At 40.8% G+C, this 25,184-nt stretch overlaps 1 protein-coding gene across 2 annotated transcripts in view; it reads right to left on the minus strand.

Annotated features, from left to right (window-relative positions):
• Positions 1-2,071: 2,071 nt before the first annotated feature.
• GRK6 (G protein-coupled receptor kinase 6) overlaps positions 2,072-25,184 on the minus strand; it is a 41,242-nt gene continuing 18,129 nt past the window's right edge. For both annotated transcript variants that reach the window (XM_075209179.1, XM_075209178.1), the window contains exons 8-16: positions 21,980-22,120; positions 18,656-18,846; positions 12,331-12,368; positions 11,992-12,081; positions 11,697-11,905; positions 7,904-8,044; positions 7,574-7,711; positions 7,347-7,481; positions 2,072-3,904 (exon numbers count right to left, since the gene is read on the minus strand). In XM_075209179.1, the coding sequence (XP_075065280.1) occupies positions 3,854-3,904; positions 7,347-7,481; positions 7,574-7,711; positions 7,904-8,044; positions 11,697-11,905; positions 11,992-12,081; positions 12,331-12,368; positions 18,656-18,846; positions 21,980-22,120 (1,134 nt within the window). In that variant the 3' untranslated portion in view covers positions 2,072-3,853. The remainder of the gene's footprint in view (positions 3,905-7,346; positions 7,482-7,573; positions 7,712-7,903; positions 8,045-11,696; positions 11,906-11,991; positions 12,082-12,330; positions 12,369-18,655; positions 18,847-21,979; positions 22,121-25,184) is intronic.

Raw genomic sequence — 25,184 nt, forward strand, 5'->3', positions numbered from 1 at the left:
AAAAAGGTATGACTTTTACAAATGGTTGTAAGAGCAAACGATGATAAGCAAAATATAAAAACAAAACAAAATGCACAGGGCCAAATTAAAGCCACAGTAGCCAAGAAGGTAGTAGCACTCCCTCACCTGGCTAATAATTGGTAGGTAAAAACAAAATTGTCCTTTATTTAAAATCTGGCTTCTTTCACCCTCTGTCCCCCCACGAAACCAATGTATATGTGCCATGTTTTTGAAACTCTGCTCCACTTGCCTTTGTAAAAGGGTCACGGCAAACTGTGATTTCTGTTTCTTTAAAATTAGAACTATAGAGCAGAACAGAGGCACAAACGATCGCTGGGGGGGTGACTAGCATGCCTGCTCCTGTCCCTATCTTTGTCTCTCCTATTCGCTTATCCTCAAGCTCCCACCAAAGGATGGCTCACTATCTTCAGCCTTTTTTGTGGCAATAAGTGAAGATTACTATACCTATAAAACCTTGCTATATTTTTATTTTGGAGAACTATTCTCTCATACTTTACAGTGCATTTGTTTATACCTTTCAATCACAATTTTACACCTCCCAAAAAATCTTGTGCTATGGGACCACCTCCACCTTTTAAGGGGTTTTTGGTAAAATGACTTCTTTGAGTAAAACATTGCCTACTGCAGTGGTTCCCAAACTTTTGCAGTTCGCGGCACCCTTAGAGTCTCCAAATTTTTTCAAGGCACCCCTCCAAAATAATTACTGAACAGTCCTGTTTTAGAGGTAGTTGGGTCAAAAAGTTGTAATACGTATTTAGGTCACAACAGAAATACTTATTTAGTTGTATGCAAAAATGCCCCTCTGCATCCAGGCACACTTCCCCTCTCTGCATCCAGGCACACTGCCCCCTCTGCAACCAGGCACACTGCCCCCTCTGCAACCAGGCACACTGCCCCCTCTGCAACCAGGCACACTGCCCCCTCTGCAACCAGGCACACTGCCCCCTCTGCATCCAGGCACACTGCCCTCTCTGCAACCAGGCACACTGCCCTCTCTCACGTTGCCCTCTCTGTCACGCTGGCCCCCTCCTCTGCCCTCTGTCACGCTGGCCCCTCCTCTGCCATCTGTCCTCCTCCTCTGCCATCTGTCCCCCTCCTCTGCCCTCCTGGTCTGCCCTCTGTCCCCCTCCTCTGCTCTCTGTCCTCTTCCTATGCCCTCTGTCCCCCTCCTCCTCTGCTCTCTGTCCTCTTCCTCTGCCCTCTGTCCCCCTCCTCCTCCTCCTCTGCCCTCGGTCTGCCCTCTGTCCTCCCTCTTTGCCATCTGTCCCCCTCCCTCTGCCCCGCGCCAGGCAAAAAAAAAAAAAAAGAAAGGAGAAACTTACCAATCCGCGCGGCGCCGGGACCCAGCAGCCTCCTCTCCCGCAGCTGTCACTGAATGACGTCAGTGACAGCTGCTGCGGGAGAGAGGAGTCTGCTGGGTCCCGGCGCCGCGCGGATTGGTAAGTTTCTCTTTTCTTTCTTTTTTTTTTTTTGCCTGGCCCACGGCACCCCAGTGACAGCGCCGCGGCACCCCTGGGAGCCGCGGCGCACACTTTGGGAACCGCCGGCCTACTGGTAAAAATACTGAGAGAGGATAGTTATTCTGAAACGATCCCCAGGCTTCTCCAGCAGCTCATGGATTGAGGGTCCCTGCATAGTGGAAAAATCAATATCTCAAACAGTTGTCAGCCTGCAGCCTTGTGACAGGTAACAGAAGTATAAGTAAAAGAATGCTGCGTCCATGGGACTAAGCTTCAGAATTAACTGTGGTGTTTAAATAATAAATCTCTATCATTATCCATAATCTCCCTTCTAGGATAACCATGATATAGAGTTTTATTTATTCAATCATTAACAATCAAGAACACAAGATGACTGAGAGCGGATGTCGGGTAAAATACAGCTGCCTAAAATCTTCCAACAATATATAATGGGAGCTGGAGTAACCATACATTTTAAAAGTAAAATAAAACTTTATGGGGGTGCTTTGTTTACTATACATAGAGGCATGTTACATTTGTAGCTCTATATTCAATGAAAAGCAAAATAAGCAGGTGGGAGTCCTCAGCAATTCAATGGTTAAATGCATGGCTGTTTCATTCAATGGAATCCTACTGACAACCTATTTAGATGGACATTGCACTTGTTTTGTCATACACTAAGCAGAATTTTTTTGATTAAATGGAGTCCTGTTGCTATAGTGTCTAATGCACTCAATCTGAACTTTGTGATATATCCTCAATGACTCCATAGTGTGATGCACCTACAAAATCTATATCACATGATTTAAATATCCATTTCAACAGGTACACAATTGTCTGCTTGGGTTTATGGAATTGCAGTAACCTAGGCCAAGTTAATTTATTTACATATAATAACTGCCAATAGCAAGAATGGGAATAGGTCAGTGTATACCAGTTGAAATATATGTCAGTACAACCAGAGTTTAAAGTGGACATATGAATTTTGCAGTAACTTACACTAAATTCACCACTTGGTGGCATGATGTAAACACAGATCCTATCTGAATCCACTCTGCAGAAAAAAGGGCCAGAATAGAAATGAAAGCTCTATCAATTTACAGGGAGAAGCTTTGTGTGAAATTACAAGACAACCATAGTGATAATTAAAGATCTACTAGTATTGTCCCTTTTCAGTTAGGAAGTCACACAGACCACAAAATAAAAAAAGACTGCAGCATTTTCTTTTTTCTTTTTTTTAAAGAAAAAAAATAAAAAAATATCAAAGTAAAAGTTACAAACAAAAACAATAATAATCCAGGCATTTTGGTGACATTGCAACAGTGCAGTTAGGTAGTAGTGCTAGATAAAGGAGTACAGGTACAAATGTTTCCAGCCTACAGTCCTCAGAGACCAGAAGAGGAGATTTAAGCATCACATTTACTTCTGAGCCATTTCCTCCCTCCAGCCTGCTGGAAGGACATGTAAGTGCGAAGGCCAGGCATCTCTATTTGCCAGTAACATTTTATCAGCATGTTGTCTTATGCAAAACACTGCTACAGATGATTTGTGCTTCACTGCTCTTACAATAAAGCGTGGTGTATTGATTTGCCAATATACAGTAACATTAGGGAGAAGCCTTATTTTTCTCGAAAACAGAAACGTTAAAGGCATAATGCATTGGCACCCTAGCACTGCACTCTGGGCCTAAAGCCTTCCAATGTGTGGGATAATACCATAACACAGTGTCTGGCTGAAAGCTACTCCCACATTTACCAGTGTAACCCTAAACATTAATAAATTATTTGCTTTAAAATGACACATCTAAAAATGGTATAAGGGCACATTTCACAGATTGAATTGCTGAAATCTTACACATTCATTTTAAGTTTATATCGCACTTAAGAAAAAAAAACAAACATGATGTACACAAGAACTTATGAAGAGCAGGTATTTGGTGCAGGTGTTTTTGTTCAATAAAACCCACTTATTCCTATATATATATATATACGTAAAAAAAATACATTTTTAAACAAAATAAAAACATCTCTTAGGACAAAAAGGTAAAAAGAGAGAACAGTTAACATGGTGGGTTTTCTTTTGGCCAGTCCTTCCTGAGAGGCCTGTGCAGTCCTTTGGCCTATGGCAGCAAGGGAAGGAGTTCATAAAGCCAGTGAGGGCAAAACGCTGAAAATATACATTCCTATATTTATATATATATATCTCAAATTTTATACATTACAATAACATAGTTAACACCTTTCCTTTAGCAGATGATTGAGGCACAATTCAGATCACTGTATTAGAACGCCTTTCTGCAGGGAAGTGTGAGACAATATATGTGCAAAGTGTAAACCGATTCATCTTGGAGCATATTTGGGGTCCCACAGGGGCTATAAGTGACTTGACTCATCTACATCATTACTGCAATTGCCACAACAGTCCTGGGAAGGAAAGCACAGAAAGATGAAATGCTGGTTAGAGTGATGTCACAAGAGAAAGCTATTACCCATGAACAATCACCTTGTTACCCTTACGTTGCACTGAAGCTACAAGCACTTGTAGTCTGTCTTTACTTTGGATTACCAACTACTTGGTTTAGGTCTCACTTGTAGCATTTTACAATAGAATCTGTTAATTTTGGGACTCCCGTTAGCTTCTTTTTGTGGCTACTGCTGTGTTCATACCTACATTTTAACTCTATTGTCTACTCTGGAAAGCACACTGTACATTGTAAATTATATCTACAGGTCCCTTAATGTCACTTCAGTTACACCAACGACTCATCTAAAGCAGAGTTTCTCAACCCTTGGAATGCGTAACCCCTGGGCCACCAGAGTCAAAGGACAAGAGATGCAGTCCTTCAACCAAACTGAAAAGTATCATTTAGGCTGGGTACACACTACAAGTTTTTCACCCGATTATCAGATATCACATTAATGTGTGCGCTCCCACCGTCATGTTTTATTGTACCAAAGCACATTGTATCGTTTCATTTGATTTTATAACTGGACTAAAAATCTCTATTAAACGATGGAACAATGTCGGGCAAATTCTGAAGTCTGTATGGACTCATGACCAGAATTGTAGGCAGATCTTCAGAGAGTTTACAGAGTTAATCTTTTCAGCCAATGGTTGTGACAGATAAAGAGCACAGAACTGAAAGCAAATCTTGTAAAACATGTATAGTGTGTACACATGAGCCAGCATGCTGATCGGGACTTTCAGTCGTTGGTAAAATAGTTATTGACATCGCATTGTATAGTGTGGACCCAGCCTTACTAAAATGTTTGAGGATCTGGAGTAATTGATTGTACAAGCTCCCATACCATCTAGGCATATTATTCTCTATAGTTTTCGGTGGTGTTAAGCCCTTTGGGAATTTTACAGGCCTTGTTTTCTAAAAACTTTTAAATTCAATCTTTCCATGGATGCTGCGGTTTCAGGACAGGAAAGAAATCAAGCCCAACCATGGTTACCTCTGAACCACTTCTTAATAAATTGTAGACAAGGTGGAAAGGTCAGTTTGATCTTCAGATTCTATTTACTCCCAGAATGAAGGATGGTGCCTTCATGACTTATTTCTTTCATTTTTGCTAGAATCAATTTGAGGTTTTAAAAGTAAACATTACTATAATGATGATGATCAATCTTTATTTATATAGTAACATGTTATGCAGCGCTTTACAGATAGGGCTCTGGTTGGAATAGAACCAATAGCACTAGCGCTGTGAGGCAGCAATGCTAACCATTATGCCAACTAGTGTATGTTATGCCTTGATAATGACCTATATATAAAAACCATAATTGTTAGTTTTTACCTTATTCCAGGGTATTCTTTCAATACCATAGTTAGCGTAAAAATTTATTGGCTTTACAAATGATATGGAAAAAGAAACCAATAAAACCACATATTCTAACACTAGCTGTGCGAGGCGCAAGCTTGGCATTATTTGACCCAGACCCTCTCCATCCTGCAGTAAACACATCTGTATCTTATTACACAGCATAGGCCATGTGTTTAGGAAGAAATGGTTTCCAGTATGTAACCTAGTATGCTCTTGACTCACGTATGTACTTCGGCAAAAACATATCGTTTGCAAAAGCCTGCTACCAATGCATTCAAGGCGATGACATCCTAAGTGTATGACAGCTTGATGAGTGAACAACTTCCTTGCAGATGAGAGGAATATGCTTGCAACTTACTAACCATAACTCAAAACAGAGGTGTTAATAACCCATCATACTTGTTCCCTTTAACAAATGACTGTTGAATCCTACAGAAGATTAAACAGATTACTAACTACTATAACAGGTAATGGAGGGAAGAATGTCAATCTGAATGGTACACACACACACACACACACACAGCCTCAGTGTTTAGGTTATTAAAAAAAAAAACAAAAAAAAAAAACAACCCAAAACAAACACAAAAAAAAAAAAAAAAAAAAAAAAAGCAGACACTGGCGCTATGCGCAGGTCAGGACATTTTCTGTCATATGTCCCATCACAGAGTCTCCAGCATAGATACAAGCTTTGAACTGTAGACTTCTTTAAGCATTCATTATTATAGGGCCTGGAGGATCTCTAAACATGTGTCCCTTCTAGAAATGAATATTGCAGTGCATATTGGATTTAAAAGGCAATTCAGAAAGCCATAGTGGCTACCCATCAGCTGTCTTGAATGAGTAACTTAAAAATATTGTACTTTCCCATGTGATATGGGCTACTTTTTAAAGCCATTGTGCGAGCAGAAGATTCCTTCCTCAATAATAAGACTGCTGGGCTGAAGCCTGATCGATCACAGAAAGCTTGGTGTAATTAAAGAAAAATCAGTTTTATATATTAACACCCCCCCCCCCCCCCCAAAAGCATTATATTGTAGAAGGGACTAAAAGAGGCAATCAATTGGAATGCTCATGAGCAAAGACCCTTAAATTCAGTGACACAAACTGTCATTAACACTAATTTTAGCAATTGTATTCTTCATGGATAAAAATAAATAAAAAAAAAAAAAAGGTATACTAGCTGAAATAACAGTACTTGTGAAAGGTTTTGTCCACATTTGCTTGGTACCCATTTTATGTAGTGGCTTCAACATCTATAATTATATTGTTAGGCTAGTGTAAGGTCCAACTAATATTAGCCACTCATCACTATCAGTAAAGACACAAGGCGGGTGCTTTATCACCATTTTTTCTGTCTCTTAACACAGCTGCTCCATGTTTCTGTAGACCTGTATATAATCAGCCTGATCATCTGTGGATTTCCAACCACTCATTCTTATTACTGGCCCAGGCCTATCAATTAATGCTTTCTATTCCCTTATTGAGCACCAGTTTCCTACTGGTCTTTTTAGACCTTTAAGTTTGATGTTAGAACATTTTATATATGTAACTTTAAAAGCTAAATAGAATGATACCTAGTTACCAAGACCCTATCTACTCTGCAAAGCACTAGTCCAATATATATATATATTACAATGTACATAGAGGCAAATGTAATATTTACTTTCCTAGTGAACAAGCCATTTGAATGGCACCAATTTAGTTCCTGTGCACAATAGAGACATTTCAGCAAATTGCCATGCAAAGCAAGTTTCACAGTCTATTGCACACTTGTGTAAAGTTCCAGGGACACAATCTTCCAACTTCCACTTTTGCTTCAACGTTATGTAAACCAGCATTTTCCATAATATGTAGTGTATAAAGTGTATGCCTTATTCTGTCTGCTGCGTTTGAGGTGGGACTGGGTTCACTTACGGCCAATTTCCACTGGTGAAACAAGCAAAATTTTATATGGAATAGTCTGCAGCAGTTTCAAAAGGTCCACTGATCTCTAGTATGCACTATTTCAACCAGATTGTAATTGCACACCCTCTATTACCTGTCTACTGAAGAATCGCTGAAGCAGCCCCTTTTTCGGTTGTGGGGAAGGAAGACCCCTCCAGTCCAGATCAGGTGGGACTGTTCCATCAATGGGCATGGTACTTAGGTCCTTGAAGCAGTCTGTCTCTATCATCTGAAACAGATATATACACACACACACACGTATTGAAGTCCAGCATTAAGTTCGGCATTGATCCCCTTACACTACAGGCAACTTCAACTTACCTCATTTTGCCAGGGTATAGAAACACTGCCTGTGGCAAATTTGTGATAAAAGTCATTGTCTGTTTGCTCAAGCTCTACTCCTTTAACTGTGGAGAACTGCTCTATATCCAGAACATCTTTACAGTAGATGGCTTGAGGCTGAAAATCGTCGAGAAAGTAATTACATGAATGCATACATTTCAGCTTACATAGTTACATAATGGGTACGTTAACAGCTCTTTGTGGTCAAAAAAGCTGGAAATCTGATAGAATCTTACTGACTTCATGCTTGTCAGCTGACTTCACAACCCCCCCTCCTCAAACTATTAAAAAAATAGTTGATGCTCTTACATCTGGTTTGAATGGAGGTTCCAGTATCCCTGCTTCAAGTCTCTTGAAATTTATATGCTTGAACAATGCGTGTTCTTTCACTTCCTGTGCACCACCACCACCACTGCACCCCAACCGCTGCTCAGGGTCCTTACACAGCAACTGTGGAGAACAAATACAATATATACAGACTTTACTCACAAACACGCTGCATGGGAAGCTCCTGTGCTACAGTACACATGTTTCAGAAGGTTATATACTTCTGATTATATCCTTATACAAGAATCAATAACAAAAAACATAGAACATGTCAACTTGTAGCACAACTATATATACACATTATGTGAATAGTGTGCACTGCACAACAGAAGACATCTTGAAACATTCGTTAATATACATTTAAAAGTGGTCATAGAATGACTAGAGTAAAGCAGCTTCAAAATGTATAGAACACCGACTGCACACGCAGTGACATTGTCCATATCAGCAAGTTGATCTGATGTATCCTCATGTGGCCTCAAGACAGGCACAAACGTGCTGTCTGATCAGGTCACCTAGCACAATTTCTAAACACCCGGATCTGTCCAATTTGGCTTACAAAACTTGTGTGGCTAAATTGGTGTGCAATCCAAATTGTTGCCAAGACTGAAACAACAACCTACTAGTAGATTTTCAAGTTGTCCGCATAGGACTGTGGGGAGAGGACCAATACAGGTGGTCCATGCTAAAAATTATTTTAGCATGGACTTGGGCAAAATGTGCACAAGCTGAGAGTCGGGACTCCAATTGTAGTCCCAGAAGCAGTTTTTGTGGTCTGACAATTATCATATATGCAATATATTATATCAGGAACCTCCCCTTTCAGGGGTCCCAGAACAATGATATCCTGACACGGTGTCCTTCACAGCTAGGAAAACGGATGAGGGCCACTGCTCTAAGATACATTTGGTTCTTACTGTTCATTAAATGTATGCTGAGCAAAACGTGGCTCAAGTGCTGTTGTGCAACTTAGAAGTAATTGTAGCTAGTTAAGCAATGCATTAAATATTTATCCATAACGGGCAAAAGATAAAAATACAAGCACGAAATTTGTGAGACACCTGCCATGCGCAGATACCCCCCCCAAAAAAAACACACAAAAAACACAACAAAAAAAAAAAAAAAAAAACAACTCACCAACAAAATAAATCGAAGACCTGTTCGAAATGTATTACCTAGACTGACCAAACAAAACAATTCTCTACATACATACTATATAAATGCCTACAGTAATTTTACAAGTAACTGAAAATACATTTAAACATTTCTTGCTGGGGAGCAGAGACAAAGAAACAAGATGAGGTTTTGACATTGTCCATATTGCACCCTATAAAACACGCTCATCCGTAACTTACACCACTGTCTCCAGCACATAGTAGATACAGTCAATTTGTGGCCTGAATTATTCACAAGAATATAAACTGTCAAATTCACTACAATCACAAACTTATGAATCAGGTCTCCTAAACATTAGTCAAGCAGCGCCTCAGTGGTTCCTACCAAAGTTATAGGCTGCAACTGCGTCAACTCAAAAAAATTGGTGTAGGTGACAGGCGGTGGTAGTCAGCATATCAATGCGGACTACCCCGACAAGACTTACTCCGACGTCTTTACACCGAAGGGCTCCTTCCCCACGGGGCTGCAGGACGACCGATGTGCCCACCGAGTGCAAGCAATCGCGATAAATGAAGAAGCCGGAATAAGTCTTGTCAGAATTATCAGCATCATTATTCTGTACCCCACCTGATGACAGGGTCACATTAAAAAACCCAAAACAATAGAAAATATCCCTTCAAATATGCGGCTCTTCCCACATGATTCAAATGATAAAATACTTTGCATGCTGAAGAGAGGGAACATTGTTTTAGTTTTATTTTTGCTTCTCCAGTAATTAAAACCACATGACTGTTTGAAAAGGTTAGAGGATAGAGAAAATTATGTCCTGTAAGAGTTTGAGTATGTAGTTATATTATATATGGCCCTCTACAGTAACAAATCTCTAAGAGAAATAAAAAAACAAAAACAAAAAAACAATTAAAGAATGTTGGCTCACTTTCAATCTATTACTACTATACATAGAATGTCTGGGTGTATATAAATGTGTTCTTATTGTGGCAAAGGGTAAGACTCAAATGCAGAGTTGGATGTACATGTTTCTTTACATAAATTTTGCAAATTGCTATTGCGCATACAGTATGCTTACGTCCACATGCAGATTTGGTCGCATCTTACACTTGTAAATCCTCACAATTTGAGGTGCGGAACACAGCAGGGAAGGACAAACACAGCCAGAGAACATTAATGAGGAAGACCGCAGAGAGAAGCAGATATGCCTGTCAGGTACTGCTAGTCATACTGCTACTAAGGGTTGGTACACACTTATGATGAGGGCTGTTGCCAGCACTGGCTATTCGCTTCTTATTGCACATATATATACCTCTGAAGCCAATAGTTGCTGTCCTCATTGTTCCTGCCTATATTATAGGATTTTGTTGGTGTTTTAGTATGAAATTTGTTACTTTCATTCACACATTAAAATTAAAAAACATAATACAGCAGGTATACTCTCCTAATTTAACAAGGGTAAGATTAAATCTGATCCTTGTAACATGGGAGTAAAACCACTATAACCTCTCCTCGTATCTGAGCAGAAATAGAACCAAAAAAAAAAAGGGACCCATCAATACAGATGTGTATTACAGCAAAGATAATATCCTACCCACTTCAGATGTCCAATCATACAATTTATCCGCTGCACACTTTTCCTTTCAAAAAATCAATGAAATGCAGAAGTCACTAAGGCAAAAACCAATCCAAAGTGTTGCATTTTGGCAATGCTGGGACTACTGCCAAATCATGAAGCAGACGAATCACACTATGCATCTTTATGGAAATAAAAAACAAAAACGCATGTTCTTTTTGGCTTATTTCCTCTTTTAAAGTTGAATTTAAACAGAAACACTTCTGTTATTTTCCTAAGTAAAACAAACCAAACAACTCGGTTTGCTGCACATAGCTGCTAACTGGGCAGTTGATTTACTTCACCAAATCAGTGATTTGCTGAATCATGGCAGCTTTCAATAACCAATGTCTAAAAGCAAAGCTGCTGTGACAGGAAAGGCTACCATTGCACTATAAGGGGCATATTCAATTGACGGCGGGATTGCCGAAAATCTCACGCTTGAAAAATATTACCGTTAATACCTTGCTGGATTTCAGCTCGCAGCTCCCTGAGAAATCCAGCGAGTAGATTACCGTATTAACGGTTTTTCAGCGCAGATTACCGTAATAACGGTAATATTTTTCGAGCGCGGGATTTTCGGCGATCCGACGTCAATTGAATACCCCCCCTAAGTGTTAGCATGTTTCAGAGGAAACAAAATCTAGTCGCTTTTTCATTTATGAAAACACACACACACACACACACACACACACACACACGAAAAGGAAACCAGCAAAACAACTAAGCAAACTGAAGCTTGGTTTCCTGTCAGTAGATGTTCAGCAGGTACGGAGGTTTACCACACATACTTCCTTGGAAAAATCACAATAAAAGTGCATAACATCTCACTACGTTGCTCAAATTCATAAACATACATTAAAAGTTTGATTTTCTGACTTTGAAGGCAAAAGTAGAATGTTCTTCTACTAACCAAAGTATGATGTCACCATGCTGTAAACTGTAGTCAATATTCAGAAGTCCACCAGACATCTTACCACAGAGACCATCTTCAAAAGTCTATCTGCTTAAAGCAGAGCGTATTTGTGTACTTACCATGGTACAGAGAGACTTTGCTTCTGGTGAGAACTTGGCAGAATATTCCTCTTGGCCCTCCTTGACCAATCGCTCCACCTCCTCACGTTTGATCTTTCTCTTCCTCTGCTGGAAAGGGGACTGTCCTTCAATCATCTCATACAGCAGGCAACCCAGCGCCCACCAGTCTGGGCTGAATGTGTAGCGCTCATTTCTCACCACTTCAGGTGCTAAGTTAAAGAAAAGAAAAAAAAAAAAGTAGCGGCAATGTAATCCACTTCAGAATTATCCATGCTCACCTTCATAGCTTACTCACCCATGTATCCCACAGTGCCTACTCTTCCTTTAATCGTCTGGTCCTCTGGGATGTGCACAGCAAGGCCAAGATCAGAGATCCGAATGTGTCCTTTGGCAGGGAGAGAAATATCATTGAAAGCTAGTCATGTAGACAAGTTTTACATAACCACCAAAACAACAGGCACCCAAACAAGTATAAAATCTATTCATGCACATCACCAGATAATACAAAATAGGGGACATTTAGGAAAGCTAGTGCAGAAGAATACTATGGGTAATACTGCATATTTCCTTTGCATTAGATTACATAAAAGTTCTTCCAAAATCAGATACTGGTACACAGTATCTTATTACTCACCATGGTCATCTAGCAAAATATTTTCTGGTTTCAAGTCTCTGTACAAAAGAGAAATTTTAAATGAGTTAACCCATAAGACAGCAAGAGCATAAAATAAGCAAATAGACATGTACTGTACACTATTTGCATGACCTCTAAAAGGACACAATCATCAAAACTGTGCTTTATGGTCTAAAGACAACTGTGGTTTCCAACATAAACTAGACTGTGGTCAAGGTACTTTTCATCCCTTTATGCCACCTAGCTGTTCCCCTGGTTAAAGAGCGAAGGGTACCAGGCGTGTTCAAATAAAGATTAATGAAAACACAATATACTCAGCACATCAATCCCAGTTCACTCTACTCGTGTAAACAAAGTAGGACTGTGTAAATCACAAAGTCCCTCTCTTATGGGATACATAATCTTGTAGACCACATTGCCAGGTATAAAACCAGTTTTATTTATAAAAACAGAAATGAATAAAATTGTAGTGATAAAACATATCAGTACACCATAGTCTATCTATTAATTGGAAATTGGTTTATACAGGTTTATAGGTTCCTTACTCTGGGTCTGGATTTGCCCTTTACATTCTTTTATAACAAATAAAAGATTAAGCTTGCCAGGACCACCTTCTTCAGATAGCTGAATCATGTTTCCCCCACCTTGTATGCATTTTGGAATGGTCATGTAAACTGTAGTTCCATGTATGCATCGGGTAATAGGTCTATGGAACCGTCGCTGCTGCAAGCGGGGCAGTAATTTCTGATGGCTGGTTAAACTTCACCATCAGCACGGAGCTTGCGAATCTACAGAATGAACGCGTTATCCAGGAATGATGCCATTGTCAATTACATCTCCAGCAATTAGGCTCCTTTATCGAGATTCATTGTGGGAACCAGTTATCAGAAGACGTCATGGAGTTGCCAGCAGAAGGGATCCCAGAGGCAGGTGATCAGCACCTAAGTCCCAATCCAGCCCCCAATCAGTGAGCCAGAAGAGGGATTGCCACCCATGTAATGGGAAATATAGACCAGATAAAAGACTGTGTCCGGAGCACAAAGAGTTATAGAGTTGAAGATCGCGGTGGCTTGAAGACAGAACTGGCAAGGATAAAACACAGAGAAGGAATGAGATCGGCGTTCTTCCTTCTTAGCTCCCTGCAATTCTTTTTTGGATGTGTGTGCCAATCAAATGCAAGGTGAAATGGAAGCAGGAACATTGTCATGCCGACAGTGAGAGGGACAGAAAAGCGCCCGGCACTGGGTACACTCTCTGCAGATTAGTGCAGTAATAGCCTGTGGGCACCCCGCCATAGCTACAACATTATCTACTGTAGAACTGTACTGTACTTGCTCCCCCCCATTCAACAATTTGTCACCATTTATGATGTTGCAAAATAAATAGCAAAATAAATAGCTGTGTCATCAGCAATTAGATTGTTGTCTGTAGAACGAGTCTGATGAAGGCTAAAGGTGTCCATTCATAGGCAAACCTGGCTGCTAAACAAGTGTCAAGTGGGCAGATCCAAGACCTACATTTTGTTCTGATGTTGTCCTTGCTGGTTTGAATGTTGTATGTTAGACTTATTGGGCAGCACGGTGGCTCAGTGGTTAGCACTTCTGCCTCACAGCACTTAAGGCTATGGTCAGGAATCAAACTCTTGACCTCTCTGTGTGGAGTTTGTATGTTCTCCCCGTATTTGCTCCGGTTTCCTCCCACACTGCAGAAAACATACTGATAGGTTAATTGGTTGCTGTCAAAATTTACCCGTGTGTGTGTTAGGGAATTTAACCTGTAAGCCCCAATGTGGCAGGGACTGATGTGAGCGAGTTCTCTGTACAACGCTGCGGAATCAGCGGCGCTATATAAATAAATGTTGATGATGATTGGTAAAAAGGGGAATATATTTTGGACACTGCTGGTGTGATGCGTTGGGCAATGCTAGGATACGTTGTTTATTATTGTAGGTGTGTGATTGGCACTGTTGATAAATATTGGGCGATGCTAGAAAAACGGGATTTATACTTACGATAAATCTTTTTCTCTGAGTCCATCTGGGGGACACTCCTTAACCATGGGGTTGAGTCGGGGGGAGGAGTCTGTGGAAATACACTGACAAAGCAGATACCTGAACCTTTAAGGTTCCAAGTTTAAGCCCCACCTCTAAACCACACTGTAAGAAGGCGAGAAATCTAGCCAGACTAAAGGTTTTAGAATTGTAAGACTTCTTCTTACACCACTTTATATATGCCAAATACGGTGGTAAATTCTGGTTGAAACTGGCTTCCTGGCATTCAGGAGAGTGCCTATTACACCCCCCGAGAAACCTCTCGCTCTCCACAGACTGGATTCTAAGGCCCTGCCATTAAATACAGCTGGTTCAGCCTCTGACGCAAGAACTGTCCCAGGGTCAGCAGCTCTCTTCACAGCCTTACTGGCAGAACAAGAAAGACTGGACGATCCTCCGGACTGACTCTCCACGGGACCCTGTGGGGCAGGTTTTACCTGCAGCCCCAAGGCCTTGCTAGGACGTCCACTACCAGTGGATCCCTTGTTCTTGCGCAGAACTCCGGGACTTCCCTGTCTCTTGTGCGGTTTTTGTCCAGCAACCACCAGCTAAGGACCTACCTCCTCCACTGGTACCTCGAACACGGGAATGCTCCTCTGAGGTGGAACCCTGCACAGGGTAAGGTCGCGAAAGATGTCACCATCTTTCCCAGCAGCTTCAAAGACCTGGCTACTGACAGCCTCTTGTCTGACAGGATCCTGCCTGTCCACTCCATCTAGGACCTCAACTTGTCCTGTGGAGACAACCTTCTGCTGCATACTAAGTCCCTCACTAGTCTCAAGAAAGTCATTCTTAGACAAGGTATTCTCTGTGACCCTTTCAGACTCCAGAAGTTCGGTCATAGACTGAACAACCCGTCTGGCCTTAGCACCCCGAATGGGTGTGACTAAAACCTTTTCCCTTACTGGAAATTCTAAGCCTGTATAGCTTCATTTAAACGAAGCAAAATCGACAGCCCTGAGCTCTTTCCGATTTGACAGAAGCCAGCGAGGTAATTTTTTCCAAAACCTGAGGTGAGCTGGTCCCATGAATTCTATCACGATATTCTGGACCTACTCGTCTACCGGAGGACCCTGTCTGCTGCTGGGCAAACCCAAGCAGCCGTCCTCCCACCCCACCCTCTGTAACCAGAGGTGGGTGGTAGTCATGCTGCTGGTCTATCTGGCAGCTTGGCGGAAGAAGCTTTCCGCGCCGCAGGGGCAAAGGATGACCTTCCTCTACGGGACTGTCTCCTGGATTCCACGGCCCCTTGATTGGTAGTCTGGCCTCTGCCAGACCCGCCCCCGTAAGGAGGCTGTCTGAAAGAACTAAACCTAGGCCTAGCCCTAGGTCTAGGAGTATTTACAGGCAAGGACGACTTCTTGCCCCCTGAAGCCTGTAAAATCCAAGAGTCTAATTCTGGACCAAATAGCATCCCATCCGTATACGGGATGGATTCTAATGATCTTTTAGACTCTGAATCCGCATTCCAAGCCCTTAACCATAACGCCCTTCTAGCTACTACAGCTGTAGCTGAAATAGACAAAGCTATGGAGGCCGAATTATGGGCCGCTTCATACACATAGCCTGCTGCTTCCCTTAGCTGCATGGCCAGAGGCAGTAAATCTGAATCCTGCAAGGCAGACTCTAACTGCCCTGCCCAGACTTCCATGGCCCTAGCTACCCAGGTAGAGGACAATGCTGGCCTGAGGCTAGTACTGGCGGCCGAGAAGATCGACTTCAATAGGGACTAGTTTCGTCAGTCGCGTCCTGTGAGGTCGCTGACCCGGGTACAGGTAGTGTAGTCTGACGAACCAATCTCGCCACAGGTGCACCCACCTTTGCCACCTGTTCCCAACGGGTCATATCCTCCTCCTGAAGGGGATACAGTACGCCAAACTTCCTTGGCATAGAGAACCTCTTATCTGGATATTTCCAAGAGGCCTCTACAATATCCCTCAACTCAGCTAAGGGAGGGAACCTGACCACCCGCTTAGAAGCCTTCTTAAAGAGGGAGCGGTCCAAGGACTTCGTCTCCTCTACTTCAGCAAACCCCAGGGTCTGACGAACTGCTCTTACCAGATCGTCCATACCCTGGTGCCTAGAGTTTCCTTCTGACTCTATAATGGACACATCTGAATCGTCCAACAATTCCCCCTCCTCCTCTGAGGAACTCTAAGAGTCTGACACTGACCACAGCGCTCTAGCTGTTTGTCTACGTCTTTTAACACTACGCTTGTGTCTGGGGTTCTCCAGTAGATGGGTAAGCCGGTCCAGGCCTTTAGCCACCGCTGACCAACCCACCTCTCCTGTCTGGGGAAACCCCCGGGAGGGTTGGGGAGGGAAATAAACTGACCCCTGGGGAAAATGACTCATCTGTCATTCCTACTGTTATACCCTGAGAAGCCACCAATGTAGATGGGATCTCAACTGGTTTAGATAACAGACTCACAAGGGTATTCACTCCCTGTGTTAAGGCAGCCGCCCACTCAGGAGGATCTACCGTTATGGTGGAGGTGTCTATAGGCTGTTTCACAGGAGGCACAGAGCCCCCCCCCCCCCCCCCCTGATCCAGCGTTCACTTGTCTGTTCAAAATGTAATGTTAAATTAACATTATGTTTGGTACGTGTTGTTTTGCTTTTATCTGCCATCACAAGATAAGAAAAACTGAATCACGTTTCAAAATTCACAAACACTTCTCCAAATTATCAGAAAATACAGATTAGGTTATTTAACATATCATAGTATTTCTGATTTAAATAAGGCAGGCTTGGAGAACTTTATAGTTTTCTCATAAACAACATTTCTCTCAACACATCATTGTCTTATAATATACATGTCTACACATGCACACACATACACACAGATGAAATAAAAGTGATACTCAGCAGGGAAGATGTGTCAACAGTGCACTTCTCTTCAAATGACTGCTGCAACTGTCCTCCTTTTGAAGCTTGGGGCCAAAAGGGATCTTCCACGCGCTCACTCAGCAGGGAGGGGGAAAGCGGTGTTCCTCAAACACATTCCCCTTCCACTGCCTCTCCTTCTGTGTTATTTACTTTAACAGCGTTTTGCCCTTTCTGTTATATTAGGGGAAAACCTGTTAGAATGTGTTCCCCGCTAGCGCTATCAATAGCGCGCCATCCTCAAGAATTCACTGCCATCCCATGGGAGGAGGAACTTGGTATACTCCAGCTGGCTTCCGGGGAACCTCAGCAGTAAAGGCGCTTCCTGCCTAATGGCAGCGCCCGTCCTGCATCAGCGGGGAGAGTCTCTTGCCGACTGCTTCACGCTGTGAGAAGCGTTTCACCCTCTGTCAGCGGGGGGCCCCCCCCCCTTCTCCCACGAGTCAGCTCCGTTGTGCACGGAGCCTCTCGCTGCTATCAAAAGAAAAAAAACTGCAAAAGAAAAAGGAAAAAAACCTATTACCAGTGAACCCTGTTCACTGTCTCTCTTGGAGCTCTTCAGGTGCGACCTTCTTCCAAGGGCACCCAATTCAAACTGAGGTATGTGGGGAATTGGCGGGGGTGATATGCTGTCAGCTGAAAAAAAGTTAACTCTTTGGGTGCCAGACTCCTCACCCCGACTCAACCCCATGGTTAAGGAGTGTCCCCCAGATGGATGAAAGAAAATACGTTGGTATTTTGGACTTTAAAATCTATTTTGCCAAGTTTTATGCTGGTCATTGCTTGTACATAAAATTTAATTTTGTACCAATGCATCAAAGAATATTTTTTCCTTTTGCAATAGCAATTGCAGATATCCCATAGTGAGAGACATTATGTTACAATCTGAGATTTGGCCATATTGATACATTTATTAACCTGCTATTTAGCATGCCATTTTGGTAATTAATTTAGCACTGAATCTAACCACTTCATATATCCCACCACTTTCGCTGCCTGCAAAATGATCCAGGCAACTGGGTAACGCAAGGCTGACATAGCAAGATAAATCTAACTTTCTTGCATTGTCAGAATATAGCCAGTATTATTTGGCTAATAACAAAAAGCAGTAAAGTGAATATTGTGGCTTAATAACACTGTATAAAACAAGTTACACAGTTTATGAGTGAGCTCAAGTTTTAGAAAACAGTCTCTAGAGAAGAAATGAGAAAAAATTCCATGCCTCCAAAATAATAGTGTTCTATCTTGTGGAAAAACGTTTTCCCTAAAATCAGTTGAGCAAAAAAGTAACTTACCACTAAAGCTACCCACACCCTGCAATATTTATATAGACGGAGCCTGTAGGCTTCCCCAAAACGTACTGTAACTTATAAAAACAATTTCCATTACCTGTATACTATTCTCTCTTGGTGTAGATCTTGAAGGCCACAGCATATTTCCGCAGCATAAAATATTGCTCGGTCCTGATCAAATCCAGACTCACCCATGTGATAAATGTGAAACTTCAAATCGCCTCCATTCATTAGTGTTAGCACCAGACAGAGGGCGTCTTTTGTCTCGTATGCATACGCCAGACTAACCTGCAATGGTGTAAAGTAAAATAGTAAGCTTGTACACAGAGCATTGAACTTTTTCTTTGATTGCTACCACTGCTTTTATGTGGAAAATCTCATTACATAAAAAATGTCTCTTTCTAAAACAATCTAGCGAGCATATGTCCTACTGCACAGCCCTAGTCCTCTACAGGGTGCATTTATCATTATAGGAAAAAGCTATACTGCTTGCTCTTAAAAGTAAGAAATCATCTGAAGAAGCTAAAAGCAACAATGCTCACCAGAGTAAAATGGCAATGCAGGTTTACAGTGTTTCATGTCATCCAGTAGTATAGATACAGGTCTAACAACAGTGTAGAACACTAAAAATAGTTAATTGCATATAAATTGCAAGTATTCAGGACACAAAGGTCCCTTTCTCAAGTAATTTATAGCTTTTGAACGCACTTAAAATAAGTCTTGCATATCTATAAAAACTAGTCATCATACCAATTCTGTTTGAACTGGATGAGATGTTCTAACACTCACAATATCCTAAAATGCTTCTTGTGCACTAGCCTTGAGGCATATTTTCAGCCTCCTCATTTCCTAATGGGACCTGGCCAACAGGTTCTGCAGGTTAAGTGTGATAAACTCAAAGTTCACCACAAATACCATACAACCTCTAGTTCTGCAGTAGAGCCTATTGTGGCTACATTTCGAGCATGCGGTCATCAGAACTGATAGCTCAGCATATTTGCATTAATTATGAGTTGAAGCCATAACATTGTTTCCATATCATGCAAAAGACATTAGAACATTCTGAACGCAAGACAAATGGGACGTAAAAAATAAATAAAACATGTATATTTATGTAAAAGACATTTCAGCAGGACTTGGCGCTCTGATGCTCTCTCAGAAGTGTACTGCACAGAGCTTTACATTGAAAGCAAAATACGCCATGAAAATGGCAGCCTAAATTAAGACAGTAATGAATTTATTTTTTTTCAACAGACAAAATAAAATATAGTACATTCGAGTCTAAACTTTCCTTAATAAGGGGATTATTTTCATTATGCACATAAAACATATATCATGTAGGTGGCCAACCTATACATTTGAAACTTGGGTTTCTGGAAGGGTCCTTCATTTGTTAGGCAAGGCTTAGTAGGCCACACTAGCAATACTACATTATGTAACATCCCTATATAATTATATAGTTAAGCAGTGGATTGTAGAGTGAAACAGGATCCTAATTATCTAGAAGTTCAAAGGGAATATCTTATCACAAGTATTAGGTTTGTACGTCATCAGAATTATTTCTGGTTTGAAAATATTTTTTACCTACAGCTGACTGGGAGGACGATGGGTGCGAGACTCGCTTACAGTTACACAATTTAAACTGGTATTGCTAAACGGACGGTTGCCTGCTCATTAGGAGAGGCGTTATTTCTTCCCGTCAAATGTTTTCCTGTTTCATAATGGACAGAAATAGTCACTTATTTGACGATACATGTTGTGTTTCTGTAAATGTTGTGGATTTAAGGGGCATATTCAGTTAGCTTCCCGGTTCGCGGGATCGCGCCGCGAAGTCAATCCGCGGTACCGCAATAATGTGGATTTTCGTTCGCAGCTCATAGGGTTGCGTACGAAAATCCGCGTTATAGCGGTACCGTATTACCGGCAATACTGCGCAGGTTTCGCGGTAAAACCGCAAACTGGTAAGCTAATTGAATATGCCCCTAAGAATTTTTATTCCAGGATAGACCTCAAGATTAAGCCATATTTTAAAGTTTAGAGATACAAATAGTTTTAGATAACCCGATATCTGACTTATGAACTGCGGCTCAAAAAGATTCCCAAGAGCCAATTTCAGCAAATTAGGTTTAGCTGTAACAATGATGTTGATTTTAATACAAAGGCGATATTTAAAAAGATATTCATAGACAGGAAATATAAAGCCCCTCTGGTGGACTTGGCATTTGACAAGATTTGGGAAGTTGATAAGGATACATTGTTACCAAAGGTCAAGATTGATGTGTGGTAAAATAATTTAATTAAAATAATTTTGAATTAAGTTTTGTGGGGGTTAATTAAAGCATAAGGGATACAATGAACAAATAATTATTCTTTATTAGTTAACATTACAATGCGCTTGAGTATATTTGAATGTAACAAAGTCAAACTTATATATTTGTTTGAACTTTGCTCTCATCAAAATGACCTATGTACATTATCTTCTGCTAGTTTTCCTCTAAGTCAGATGTGCGGGAAGTAAACACAGGGTCCTCGTTATATACGCATTGGTTTTAATTAAGGATAACTTTCATTTGCTGTGCAAGCTAATTTTATCATGTACTACACTCTCCTATTTTACTAGGTAAGCTAAACGTGAAGAATGTATAAGAATTTGTAAGGATATAAATAAAAAAATAAAAAAAAAGAGCCTTCTGCATTGTAAAAAAGGGTATGTATATATATATATATATATATATATATATATATATATATATATATATATATATATATATATATATATATATAATTTTGTTGGATAAGTATTCACATAGTTTGCAGTGCGATCCTATTCATGCTACATGGCTGTGGGACCCAAGTTTGTTTAGTTGGGGGAATATGATAAAGGATATTCCCCCTTCCCCAGCTAATGTAAGCATGTACAACACAATCTTTATGTGGATAAAAATGAGACCAACCAAAAGGTAGAAGTGTGTGATTAATCCCAATATAAGTTGTAACACTTACTCCAAAATTACCAATTGCACCAAAACATTGTAACGCAGGGTTACAGTATGTAGGTAGAATGGGTAAGAAATTAAAAACTCTAATTAATGAGCACGGTCGAAGACCGTTGTTGAGAAAGTTTCTTCTTTTTAATACATTTTGATGACAAAACAAAAGATCCATCCATTAATTATAAAGTATTGTGGGATAGATATGAAAAATAGTTAGTGGAGGAGGGGGGGGGGGGGGGGTGGGGGCGGCGAGTGTGCCCTAGAAAGGAACCAGTTTCTCTCCACTGAGCACTGCACTCAGGAGGGGACGGATGTGTGATCACATCTGCCTAGTTACTAGAAATAATAAAAATGTATGTGGATGAAATCGCACACTATACAATGTTGCCATCGCCCTCCCCTGGACCTACAGATGGATCTGTACTTACTACAAACCTGCTGTTGACTCTCTCTAGGATCTGTTTCTCATTTAATGCCATGGATTCTCCTTTACGTTTCTTAATGCGCTTCTTCTCCATTTTCTTGCAGGCGTACATCTTGCCTGTTGCTCGCACTTGGCAGGCACAGACCTGGAAATAAAGTTATTCAATAAGGACAAAGATGTGATTTTTGAAATTCCCACTGAATACCAACAACATATTGTTGACTAGAGGGGTAAATACAGCACCCCTACTAAAAAATAGAAAACAGAACAGGAAAAACCAAGATACACTTACTTTTCCTGCTCATCAGAGGAGGGGTGGGGAGGATAATGGAATATGGACTACAAAATTTGAATGCTGCATGTTGGTTTTCTTAGAGGTAAACGAATATCACTACAGCTGAAACCACAATATTATGCTGTGTACATGTTTGTGCTATAGCAGATATCTGCTTATAATTTTCTTGGTGGAGACCAGGGAGGGAGCCGGATCGCCAGCTGACAGCAAGGTAAGTATTTTCTTTTTTCAGGTTTTTTTTTTTTTTTTTTTGTGCTGCCTCCGACGGGCCCCCTGGGCTGCAGGGCCCCCGGGCACCTGCCCATTGTGCCCAATGGGAAAGACGGCCCTGCTTGTAGCAAAGTGAAACTCCTTTGGGGCTCAGCTGGTCATCAACTTTTTGCATTCACAGACTAAGACTGTGCACAGGGCCTTCCTACATCTGTCTGTCTGCATTATCCAAGTTTGTTTTATTATGGTGTTTGTTCCAATTGTAAAGCGCTATGAAATTTGCTGGCGCTATATAAATAATCTTGACAATGCAAATCTACCCCAGTCTTTGTATCTAATGTTACAACTCATTTACAAATTTTTTGAGCAACTGGTTCGCGACTAATTTAAAACTGGTTCTCTCGGACATAGCTTGATTGTATTAATGAGTGACATTTATGGGCTCCAAAAAGGTAATTTGCAGTTTTGTACACTATTTTGCTCCATTACTTCACTTAGCTATATAGGATAGTGTTCACCCTTTTAAATAAATAGTTGATCTATTTTATAGTGTTATCATATTTAATATTTATACACTATATTTGTTTTAAGACAGTTCTATTACATTCCAGCACTTTCCAGAAGTGGTAGGTGAGGTCTTACATTTTAATGAAGAAATAATTTAAAGGTATTCACAGTGCGAGGAACATGTCCATCTACCCAAATTCACAATATTGTGTATGTAAGACAGTTAAGACTTCTTTGGCAACAAAACAAATATGCACCAAATAGCTTTATTTGCATTACTTATTGAAATCATGTTTATATATAGGTTTCTTATTGCCCTGCTTTGTTTAAGTTTTTATTGAAGGAACATTGTTTGCTTCTTTGTATATGTTCTAAAACAGAGGGCCCGATACAGAAGGCAACATGGGTATTGCAGATCTGCATCTGTAGCATATGTGCAGGTTTACATCAGGTGGAATTACAGGCTGCACATGCAATAAAACTTTGCAAACATTTATTTTCATAGGGAAAAACGCATTTGCCATTGTATTTTTATAAAAACACATTTAACCTTCTGTGACAATTTGCAACACCTCTCCTTTATAGAAATGGATAAAAACCCCAAAGAGTCCGTAGGAACAAAACTCCCTCTTGGTCTCCCATACACCCCACAAACACACAGGTGCACCACAGATATGTAATTGGTTTGTTGTTTTCTTTGATTGGTAGAGCTTGGGTGGAGGATAAAAAACAAACAAACATATATTCCTGTGGATGGAGTGACAGAAGCAGGATCAACGAAGAAAGCATTTAGGTGAAATCACAATCAGCCAATCAGAAGCAGTTAGCAAGTGGTGGTGATCATCAGCGTGTATTTGCACCTAGCCCCCTCAAGCATTTAGGTCTGCATTGGATCGTAATGTCTCAGGCACCAAGTGCCAGCAGTACAAAAGATTGTAGACATTTTCTTTGATTCTAATGCAGACTGAGCTACTGGTGGTTTTCTCTATTCTCTCTGCCCAATCCTCCCTGTCCAGGTCCTCTGCCAAGTCACCTCAATTTGTGGGGGTCTTTTGACATGGAAATGGGGTTTATTAACATGGAATAGTCTACATTAAGCCTTCTGTGGACAAAGGGACATGAATACGTTCAGGAGACTATGGTGTAAAGTTTGTTGAGCTCTGATAAAAGTACCTGAGCTGCTAAAAGAAAAAAAAAAAATTGGTAAAACCACTTTGATTGGATATTCTATTGTTCTTGAAGTTCAGAGAAAAGATACAGGCTCACTCTAAGTCAATCAGATACTGGACGCCCGCTGTCACCCAGGGGTTGAAGGGGATAGACCTTCTGGGTTACTCCAAAGGGCAAAAATTGGTGGAAGGATGGGCGTTAATGAAAAATAATTTGAAGCGTAATCCCATATGGATAAGAGAAATGAGAGCACTCAGTGGGATTTATATAAAGGGGCACCAGTGTGCCAGGAGTCAAAAAGAGAAATAAATGTATTCTGATACTGTGGTTGTCGGCACTGTGTGAAAGGGACAAGCTCCTTTGTGCCGCAAGGTAGAATGTCTAAGTGCAGGGTGCCCTGAGGCCTCCTCCTTGGTGTATCTGCAAGATACTAAGTTTTATGCAAGGGCATGTAGCCACCCATATAAAAAGACTTGTAGAGGGCTGACCAAATTTAAAGGCATTTGGTGGAACCCAATCAGGTAGTGTCTGGAATAAGTAGTAAATAATCCAGGAAATCAGGAACCTATTCTAGGACGTGAGATTGGATTTTATCTTACCTAGTAGGGATGGGTAATTAAGCTTGGTAGAGCGGATGATACCACTTTGTGATATATACTCCTAGGTATTTTAGTTTGTGGGACGATCAGTTATAAAATTAGATTTCATGTCCGCAGGAACATGAGAACATGGCATAGGAGTCTTGTCACAAACTTTTGAAAATAATTACACAAGTTTCTGCCTCAGTTTGTTTTCATACCATTTGTGCCACTTCAGAAACCAGGTTTTTATTTTACCAATGCTCAAAACACCACAATTTACACAAATATTTATAAAATATATTCCTTCTTATCACACTAGATGGGTCACAGGATAAAGCAAATACTAATTAACATGTTCGAGACAGTGGATATTATAGAGATAATGCAAAAAACAGACTAAAAATGGTTTCAGTTCCTGGCCATACCAAGTGAGAGTGAGCTTCGTG

This window comes from Mixophyes fleayi, chromosome 4 (assembly GCF_038048845.1).
Source record: "Mixophyes fleayi isolate aMixFle1 chromosome 4, aMixFle1.hap1, whole genome shotgun sequence".
Lineage (NCBI taxonomy): Eukaryota > Metazoa > Chordata > Amphibia > Anura > Limnodynastidae > Mixophyes > Mixophyes fleayi.